The sequence below is a fragment of the Aegilops tauschii genome, chromosome 7 (genome assembly GCF_002575655.3).
Source record: "Aegilops tauschii subsp. strangulata cultivar AL8/78 chromosome 7, Aet v6.0, whole genome shotgun sequence".
Lineage (NCBI taxonomy): Eukaryota > Viridiplantae > Streptophyta > Magnoliopsida > Poales > Poaceae > Aegilops > Aegilops tauschii.
In genome coordinates this window covers 70869989-70880014 of record NC_053041.3, presented here as the reverse complement: position 1 = coordinate 70880014, position 10026 = coordinate 70869989, and the positions used below count along the sequence as shown (strand labels likewise).

Below are 10026 nucleotides of genomic sequence, written 5' to 3'. Positions count from 1 at the left end.
ACATGTTGACGATTTAATTAAACTTGGACAGGAAAAAACCATGACGGAAACCGCTGGCTCTTCCACGGCAGCGATGGCATCGACTCACGCAACAAAGGGGTGAATGACTTGTCTCTAATGTTGTACACGCCAGAGTCACCGAGAGGTGCCTCCGGCTGCTTCCACTGATAGAGTTTGTTGAGGAAGTAGATACAGTCTCCCTGAACTCCATGACCAGCGGGCAAATACTTGGAGCACGGCCTGCTAACAAAGAGCGCCTGGCCTTGTAGGCTGCCGTCCAACTTCTTCCACCGGCGTTCGCTCAGGTTGGCTTCCCAGACCTCGAACCGGAAAGTTCTTCTACCATCCGCATCCGGGGAGCTGGGCATCCTCATCCATGGGCGGCGGAGCCATCGCTTCACCATCAACAGCTTGCCACCGGACTCGAGCAGCTACATCTCGACCAAGGGAAAACCGTCTTGGAAATGTTGGTGGTGGTGGTTTTGCCATGGGTGCTTTATCATGAGTTCGGTACTGTACTTGAGTTTGAAGCCTTTTTGGTGGCCATTGCTGAGGTCAAGGGTCTCGAGGACATGGCCCCTGGAGAGCGCGTAGATTTTCCCTTGAAAAAGGGCAATGTCGATGGCCTCGTGATGTAGATCCCCCAGGAGGACTGAGTTGCTCTCGCCGGTCGGTCGGCAAGTGGACACGATGACATCGCGTCCGATCAGGACGGCGACGACGATGGGCTCGTCGTCTGACGCCGAGGAGGACACCACCACCTTCCCTATAGCTTTCATGGTGGGCTCGGTTTGGCCCCGCCAGGAGCGGAGGATGCCCCTGAGCTCGTTGTGGTTGTGGGGGGTGCAGCTGAGCTCGTTCCGCAGTCGACGATGCCGGACGTCGTAAGTCCGCAGGAGGCCGGCTAGCTCGGGGAGACGGGTGGTGGCGCCGGAGAGAGCGTTCAAGAGGGAGCAGCTACCGTCGCGCTGGTGCACGAGGAACAACATGTTCTCGCCGGCGCTGTAGCGCCAGCAATCGTCGGGGAGACGCAGGCGGTGGTGCGGGTGCGTCGCGCTGTCGTTTGCCAGGTCGAAGAGGGTGCCGTTGCCGAACATGACCCACGGGAGCCGCCTCGGTGGGAGCTGGCCGGCGGCGGAGCGCCATGGTCTACAGATGGCGCCTGCTCGGACGCGGTCCGCGAGGGACGTGAGGCGGCGGAGGACCAGGAGCAGGAGATCATCTGACAGGTACGCCCAAGAAGAATCTTTCGCCATCGCGATTGATTGATTGATTCACCAAAACCTAGGCTAGGCATGACTTCCGCGCGTGCACAATTATTTCTGTTTTCGCTCGGAGCAAGTCACGCTCAACTTTGTGCGCCGCGCCGCGCGTGAGTCAGCGTTAAGCACGGCGCGTTTCAGTTCCTTCCGAGCGTGGCGTCACGTGCTCGGAATTGGCCACAGCCAGCCAGGGTTCAACTAATTAAGCATGCACATGAATGTGCCAATACTACAAGGCAAAGTGATTCGTGTTTCTAACAAAATAAGTCCAGCTATTGAAACTGGAGGGACGTGCAAATAAATATTACTGAAACGAAACACATCGAGCCAAACATTGGTAAACGATATGAAGTCCCTAGGATGTAAAATTCGAGATACAGTTAGAAATTATACATGTAAACCAGCTAATCTCTATATGTTCCCTACTATTTAAAAATACCTGAATTCTGAATCGCGTGGCTGCGCCGGATGACTGTCTCGAGCGCACGCGCGAGAGCCGTCCGATACGCCCGATCGCCAGTGACGCGCGCGGAATCGTCCGACCAGAACAATAATAACCCATGTCACGACAAGCGCAAGGGAGCGGCCCACGTGGGGACAGTGCATGGGGTGGGGATTCAGTTGAAACTTAGATCTGCATGCATTTAATTAGCGTTTTCAAAATTTTGGAAATCTATAACTTTTAGACCAAGCATCGAAATTAAGATCTGTTTTCACCCTTAGGTTAATCGTGACGAGATCTTCAAAACTAGATCCCATATGAGTATGTTTCGACTAACTTTTTTGTTGAGCAACATTGGATGCTACGGAGGCAACTTAGTACTATAGGAAAGCAACTTCTTGTTAGTTTGTTTAGTATGACTTTCTATGATTGAAAATCGCTTTGAAGTTGGCTACCATGACTATCTAGTTAACTGGCTTCACTTCTAAGTTTTCTATCATAATTAGCTTCACCTCCAATTTGATAGTATTGTAGACAACTTAGTTTCTGGGATAGGCTAACATCATCCTAAACTGCTTGCCATGACAAGCGAGTAGCTTAATATCATCCTTAGTTGCATGTAATACTTTTTGGTATAGTAAACAACTTAGTTTCATAGAAAGGCAACTTACTAACAATGATGGACCACCTTTTCAATGTATTCTAGGCAACTGAAATAGAAATGGCAGGCAACAGAGCATCACAGGTAGGCAACTTAGAAAAGGAATGATAAGAAACTTCCCAATATTAGTAGGCAACTAATTTATAAAGTTAGGCAACTAACATCAATATTGGGCAATTTCATAGTATTTTGTAGCCAACTGAGCATGAGCCGTGGGCAACTGGTCACTAACGATAGGCAAAATGGACATGAGTGTTAGGCAATTTCATAGTATTTGTAGGCAACTGGGCATCAACCACAGGCAACTAATCATCAATGATAGGCAACTGTGCATCAATGTTAGGCAATTTCATAGTATTTGTAGGCAACTGAGCATCACAGATGGAAAACTGGGTATCAATGTTAGGCAACTTTATAGTATTTCTAGGCAACTGAGCATCAAACGTAGGCAACTGATAATCAATGATAAGCAACCGAGCAGCCATGATAGACAAATTGGGATAAAGTCAGCAAGACTCACAGGACATAGTGCAGTGAAGTTGCTTGTATGTAGCACTAAATGGCACCTCATGTTTTGTGTGATTTTATTGTTTTGACACAAATCAACCTAATAGAAAGTCATACTAGGCCAAAAATAAGAACATGATGCTAAATGAGGCAACTTTAGTGCTAAGTAGGAGCAACTTCGATGCTAGATGAATTGAACCGTATCTATTAGTGAATTCGCCTAGTAGCCTCCTAATTAGTTGTGTGCAGTAGTGTCATAGATGGCATAGAGTTAGGATACTTGCTAGTTATGGTATACAACTTAGAGATGAAGCTAGTCAATTTTGGTAGTTGCGATAACCAACTTAGAAGGATTTTTCGTTGATAGGCAATCATACTAGGAAAAAAAAGAAGTTGCTTTCTTATAGCACTATAGTTGCCTCAATACAACCCAAAATTGCCCGAGAAAAAAGTTTGTCAAAATGTACCCATATGGGATCTAGTTTTGAAGTACTCGTCCTGAGAAACCCAACGGTGAAAACGGATATGAATTCCGATGCACGAATAAAAAGTTATAGCTTTTGAATTTTTTTGAAACCCAAATAGATGCACGCGGGACAAGATCGTAGGTGATTTCCTAAGTAGCGTGAATACGTCAAGTAGTTTCCTTTTAGGATGTTAGTTGGTTTCGGAATCACGTGGACGTGGGGTGGTGGTGTGAGAAACTGATTTGCTTTTTTAGGAAAGTGACAGCCCGCCTTCCTTTTGGGGAGAGCGCTCGATCCCGCGAGCCATCGCTCGGGCGCCAGGCAGCCACGTCCTTAAAAATATTGTAAGATTCCATGTTTCATTGTTCTTCTCATCATCCTTTCATCCAACTTTCCCCAAATGATAACCAATCATGGTAATTATTTATCTTCTAAACCAATTTCACTTTTATTTACTTAGCAAACTTCACATCAAACTATAAGATAAAATCACGGGCACGATTTGATAAAACATTCATTTACACAATCGCATTAGTATATGCAGGTAAATCATAAGCTAACGTACTGAGTAAATATTTATACTCCATTGCAACGCATGGGCACTGTCCTAATAACCATACAAAAATGCATACAATTTTTTTTGGGACCATTGCACAAGCAATTAGGAATACAACTAAATGCTGGCACATGCATGTTGATGACTTAATTAAACTTGGCCATGAAAAAACCATGATGGAAACCGCCCGCTCTTCCACGGCAGCGATGGCATTGACTCACGCAACAAAGGGGTGAACGTCTTGTCTCTAACATTGTACACGCCAAAGTCGCCGAGAGGCGCGTTCGGCTTCCTCGACACATAGAGGTTCTTCAGGAAGTAGATACAGTCTTCTCGAACTCCATGACCGACGGGCAAAGACTTAGAGCAAGACCTGCTCACAAAGAGCGCCCGGCCTTCTAGGCTGCCGTCCAACTTCTTCCACTGGCCTTCGCTAATGTCTGCCTCCCACACCTGCAAGCAGAAAGTTCTTCTACCTTCCGGGAAGCAGGGCATCCATGGGCGGCGGAGCCATCGCTTCACCATCAAGAGCTTGCCGCCAGACTCAACTAGATATAGCTCGACCAGGGGGTCAGCGAAAACGTCTTCTTCATCTTGCTTGAAAACGTCTTCTTCATCTTGCTCATGTTGCTGCCATGACCACGGGTTCTTTATCAAATCTAAACCCCACCGCACTTTTGGTTCAACGCCAGGCGGCGTCGGCTTGTCGAGGTGACCATTGATGAGGTTGAGGTTCGAGAGGACATGTCTGATGGAGAGGGCGTAGATCTGCCCTTGAAACAGAACCATGTCGACGGCCTCGTGAACCAACACCAGCAGGCATGAGTTGCTCTCTCCGGCCGGCCGGCAAGTAGAAACGAAGATTTTGTTTTCGAGCAGGACGGCGACGATGGGGTCGTCCGGCGCTGAAGATAACACCACCTTTCCTATAGCCATCGTGGGCTCGTGTGGGTCATGGGGGGTGCGCCTGAGCTCGTTTGGCTTTCGGTGCCAGAGGTTGTCAGTCCGCAAGATAGCAGCTAGCTCAGGGAGATCGGTCCTGGCACCGGAGAGAGCGTTCATGAGGGAGCAGCTGCCGTCGCGCTGGTGCACGAGAAACAGCATGTTCTCGCCGGCGCTGTAGCGCCAGCAGTCATCGGGGAGACGCAGGCGGTAGTGCGGGTGCGGCGCGCTGTCGTTGGCGAGGTCGAAGAGGGTGCCGTCGCCGAACACGACCCAGGGGAGCCGCGTCGGTGGGAGCAGGCTGGAGGCCGAGCGCCACGACCTGCAGACGGCGCCTGCTCGGACGCGGTCCAAGAGGGACGTGAGGTGGTGGAGGACCAGGAGCAGGAGATCCGGTTGCAGGTCCGTCCATGCAGACTGGCGCTGGTCTTTCGCCATCATGATTCACGAAAACCTAGCTTTGGTTGATGATTCTGGTAAGAAAATAAAGCGTACGTGCGTGGTTCTATTTAGTCTAGGTTAAACCGCCATTGCTTTCCTTTTTAAACAAGTCTACCTGTCTGTCTATTTATCTTGTGTGCTCAAATCTATCTAACCAGTTTTTATTTCAAAATTACAGAAAACGAACTCCTATGATTGCATGATTAGGAAGGTGATTGTATGCCCAGACGTAGCTATCTAAGATCATTTTTTTTTTACTTTACAAAATCTTGAAGCTACATGGCAAAATTCAGAATTTGCATTTATACAACCCCTTCTGTCCGGTGTTCCCTCGTACATAAAACATATCTCGATTATATATATATCGATTGCCCCCCACACGGGCCTTGCTTCACCCGCAAAACAAAAAAACTAATTTGATTAACTTCAATGTGCCTTATGTACAGAAAACATATCCCGGTTATAGATATACGATTGCCCCCCCCCCCACACGGGCCTTGCATCTGTCATGTCTCGGAGAGGGGAGACGGGACGGGGTACCTGGGAGGGTGGTAGCAATGCCGCCAGGTGTTGCGGTGGGCCCTCCTACGGTTGTGGAAGCATGGTGGCAGGCACAGGCACCCGACACGCGGCTCCGAGGTGTGCCCCCCTCACGGGCGTCGCTGCCACCGTGTCCCGAAGGCGGGAAACGACCACGTCGGGCCGACACGGAGGGAATCATGGAGTGGTTGGGACGGGACGGTGTTGGGGGGTGTAGCTATGGGCTGGGCTATGAAAACCAGGTGAAAAGGTCCAACGGTCAAACCCCGTCTGGCGAAGGTCAAAGGGCTAGACCCGGCGGTTGTCTGTGTCAGGGTTAGACGGGACGGGGTACCTTGGGAGGGGTAGCAATGCCGCCAGGTGATGCGGTGGGCCCTCCTACAGTTTGTGGAAGTGTGGTGGCAGGCGCAGGCACCCGATACATGGCTCCTGGATGTGCCCCCCTCACGGGCGTCGCTGCCGCTGTGTTCCGGAGGGGGGAAACGGCCACGTGGGGCCGACACAGAGGGAATCTTTTGGTGGGTTGGGCCGGGACGGTGTTGGGGGGGGGGGTAGCAATGCCGGCAGGTGTTGTGGTAGGCTCTCCTACGGTTGTGGAAGCGTGGTGACAGGAGCAGGCACCCGGCACGCGGCTCCTGGGTGTGCCCCCCTCACGGGCATCGCTGCTGCCATGTCCTGGAGGAGGGAAACGGCCACGTCGGGCTGACACGGAGGGAATCTTGGGGTGGGTTGGGCCGGGACGGTGTTGGGGGGTGTAGCTATGGGCTGGGCTATGACAACCAGGTGAAAAGGTCCGCCGGTAAAACCCCGTCCGGTGAAAGTCAAAGGGCTAGATCCGGCGGCCGTCTGTGTCAGGGTTAGACGGGATGGGGTACCTGAGGGGTGGGGTAGCAATGCCGCCAGGTGTTGCGGTGGGCCCTTCTACGGTTGTGGAAGCGTGGTGGCAGGCGTAGGCACCCGACACGCAGCTCCGGGGTGTGCCCCCTGCCTCACGGGCGTCACTGCCGCCGTGTCCCGGAGGGGGAAACAGCCACGTCGGGCCGACACGTTGGGAATCTAGTGGTTGGTTGGGTCCAGACCGTGTTGGGGGGTGTAGCTATGGGTTGCGTTATGACAACCAGGTGAGAAGGTCCACCCGGTCAAATCCCGTCCGGCGAAAGTCAAAGGGCTAGACCCGGTGGTCTTCTGTGTGAGGGTTAGACGGGACGAGGTACCTGGGGGGGTAGCAATGCCACCAGGTGTTGCGGTGGGCCCTCCTACAGTTGTGGAAGCATGGTGGCAGGCGCAGGCGCTCGGCACGCGGCTCCGGGTTGTGCCCCCCTCACGGGCGTCGCTGCCGCCGTGTCCCGGAGGAGGGAAACGGCCACGTCGGGCCGACACGGAGGGAATCTTGGGGTTGGTTGGGCCGGGACGGTGTTGGGGGGTGTAGCTATTGGCTGGGCTATGACAACCAGGTGAAATGGTCTACCGGTCAAACCCCGTCTGGCGAAAGTCAAAGGGCTAGACCCGGCGGTCGTCTGTGTCAGGGTTAGACTGGACGGGGTACCAAGGGGGGGTAGCAATGCCGCGAGGTGTTGCGGTGGGCCCTCCTACGGTTGTGGAAGAGTGGTGGCAGGCGCAGGCAACCGACACGCAGCTCCGGGGTGTGCCCCGCCGTGTCCCGGAGGGGGGAAACGGCCACGTCCGGCCGACACGGAGGGAATCTTTGGGTGGGTTGGGCTGGGACGGTGCTGGGGGTGTAGCTATAGGCTGCGCAATGGCATTCATGTAAAAAGGTCCACCGGTCAAACCCCGTCCAACGAAAGACAAAGGGCTAGACCCGGCGGACGTCTGTGTCAGGGTTACACGGGACGGGGTACCTCGGGGGGGGGGGGTTGCAATGCTGCCAGGTGTTGCGGTGGGCTCTCCTACGGCTGTGGAAGCGTGGTGGTAGGTGCAGGCACCCGACACGCGGCTCCGGGGTGTGCCCCCCTCACGGGCATCGCTGCCGCCGTGTCCCGAAGGAGGGAAGCCACCACGTCGGGCCGACACGGAGGGAATCTTGGGGTGGGTTGGGCCGGGACGGTGTTCGGGGGTGTAGCTATGGGCTGGGCTATGACAACCAGGTGAAAAGGTCCACCGGTCAACCCCGTCCAGTGAAAGTCAAAGGGCTAGACCCGGCAGTCGTCTGCGTCAGGGTTAGACGGGAAGGGGTACCTGGGGGTGGGGGTAGCAATGCCGCCAGGTGTTGCGGTGGGCCCTCCTACGGTTGTTGAAGCGTGGTGGTAGGCGCAGGCACCCGACACATGGCTCCGGGGTGTGCCGCCCCTCACGGGCGTCGCTGCCGCCATGTCCCGCAGGGGGAAACGGCCACGTCGGGCCGACGCGGAGGTAATCTTAGGGAGGGTTGGGCCGTGACGGTGTTGGGGGGTGTAGCTATGACAACCAGGTTAAAAGGTCCACCGGTCAAACCCCGTTCGGCGAAAGTCAACGAGCTAGACCCCGCGGTCGTCTGTGTCAGGGTTAGACGGGACGGGGTACTTGGGGGGGGGGGGGGTAGCAATGCCGCCATGTGTTGCGTGGGCCCTCCTACAGTTGTGGAAGCGCGGTGGCAGCTGCAGGCACCCGACATGCAGCTCCGGGGTGTGCCCCCACCTCACGGGCATCGCCGCCGTCGTGTCCCGGAGGGGGAAAACGGACACGTCGGGCCGACACATAGGGAATATAGTGGTTGATTGGGTCCATACCATGTTGCGGGGTGTAGCTATGGGCTGGGCTATGACAACGAGGTGAAGAGGTCCACCGGTCAAACCTCGTCCGGCGAAAGTCAAAGGGCTATACCCGGTGGACTTCTGTGTGAGGGTTAGACGGGACGGGGTACCTGGGGGGGGGGGGGGGGGGTAGCAATGCCGCCAGGTGTTGCGGTGGGCCATCCTAAGGTTGCAGAAGCGTGGTGGCAGGCGCAGGCACGCGGCACGCGGCTCCGGGGTGTGCCCCCCTCACGGGCGTTGCTGCCGCCGTGTCCCGGACGGGGAAACAGCCACGTCGGGCCGACACGGAGGGAATCTTTTGGTGGGTTGGGCCGTCACGGTGTTGGTGGGTGTAGCTATGGGCTGTGCTATGACAACCAGGTGAAAAGGTCCACCAGTCAAACCCCATCCGGCGAAAGTCAAAGGGCTAGACCCGGCGATCGTGTGTGTCAGGGTTAGACGGGACGGGGTACCTGGGGGGGGGGTAGCAATGCTGCCAGGTGTTGCGGTGGGCCCTTCTACGGTTGTGGAAGCGTGGTGGCAGGCGTAGGCACCCGACACGCGGCTCCGGGGTGTGCCCTCCCTCACGGGCGTCGCTGCCGCCGTGTCCTGGAGGAGGGAAACGGCCACGCCGGGGAGACACACGGGGAATCTTGGGGTGGGTTGGGCCGGGATGGTGTTGGGGGGGTGTAGCTATGGGCTAGGCTATGACAACCAGGTGAAAAGGTCCATCGGTCAAACCCCGTCCGGCGAAAGTAAAAGGGCTAGACCTGACGGTCGTCTGTGTCAGGGTTAGACGGGATGGGGTACCTAGGGGGAGGGCGGTAGGAATGCCGCCAGGTGTTGCGGTGGGCCCTCCTACAGTTGTGGAATCATGGTGGCAGGTGCAGGCACCCAACACGCGGCTCCGGGGTGTGCCCCCCCCTCACGGGCGGCGCTGCCGCCATGTCCCGGAGGGGGAAACGGCCACGTCGGGCTGACACGTAGGGAATCTAGTGGTTGGTTGGGTCCAGACCGTGTTGGGGGGTGTAGCTATGGGCTGCGTTATGACAACCAGGTGAGAAGGTCCACCCGGTCAAACCCCGTCCGGCGAAAGTCAAAGGGCTAGACCCGGTGGTCTTCTGTGTGAGGGTTAGACGGGACGAGGTACCTGGGGGGGGGGGGGGTAGCAATGCCACCAGGTGTTGCGGTGGGCCCTCCTACAGTTGTGGAAGCATGGTGGCAGGCGCAGGTACTCGGCACGCGGCTCCGGGTTGTGCCCCCCTCACGAGCGTCGCTGCCGCCGTGTCCCGGAGGAGGGAAACGGCCACGTCGGGCGGACACGGAGGGAATCTTGGGGTTGGTTGGGCCGGGATGGTGTTGGGGGGTGTAGCTATGGGCTGGGCTATGACAACCAGGTGAAAAGGTCTACCGGTCAAACCCCGTCCGGCGAAAGTCAAAGGGCTAGACCCGGCGGTCGTCTGTGTCAGGGTTAGACTG

General features: G+C 55.3%; 2 protein-coding genes across 2 annotated transcripts; both read right to left on the bottom strand.

Annotated features, from left to right (window-relative positions):
• Nucleotides 1-431: 431 nt before the first annotated feature.
• On the bottom strand, nt 432-1256 carry LOC141026843 (uncharacterized). The gene has a single exon (XM_073503702.1). The coding sequence runs from the start codon at nt 1254-1256 to the stop codon at nt 432-434; it is 825 nt and encodes a 274-aa protein (XP_073359803.1).
• A 2789-nt stretch (nt 1257-4045) lies between these two features.
• LOC109737745 (uncharacterized) lies at nt 4046-5275 on the bottom strand. The gene has a single exon (XM_020296874.2). It carries the CDS (start codon nt 5273-5275, stop codon nt 4046-4048), a length of 1230 nt encoding a protein of 409 aa, XP_020152463.2.
• Between the last annotated feature and the right edge of the window lie 4751 nt (nt 5276-10026).

Coding starts and splice junctions, on each gene's coding strand:
- LOC141026843 (XM_073503702.1), bottom strand. CDS start 1,256: ATGGCGAAAGATTCTTCTTGGGCGTACCTGTCAGATGATCTCCTGCTC.
- LOC109737745 (XM_020296874.2), bottom strand. CDS start 5,275: ATGGCGAAAGACCAGCGCCAGTCTGCATGGACGGACCTGCAACCGGAT.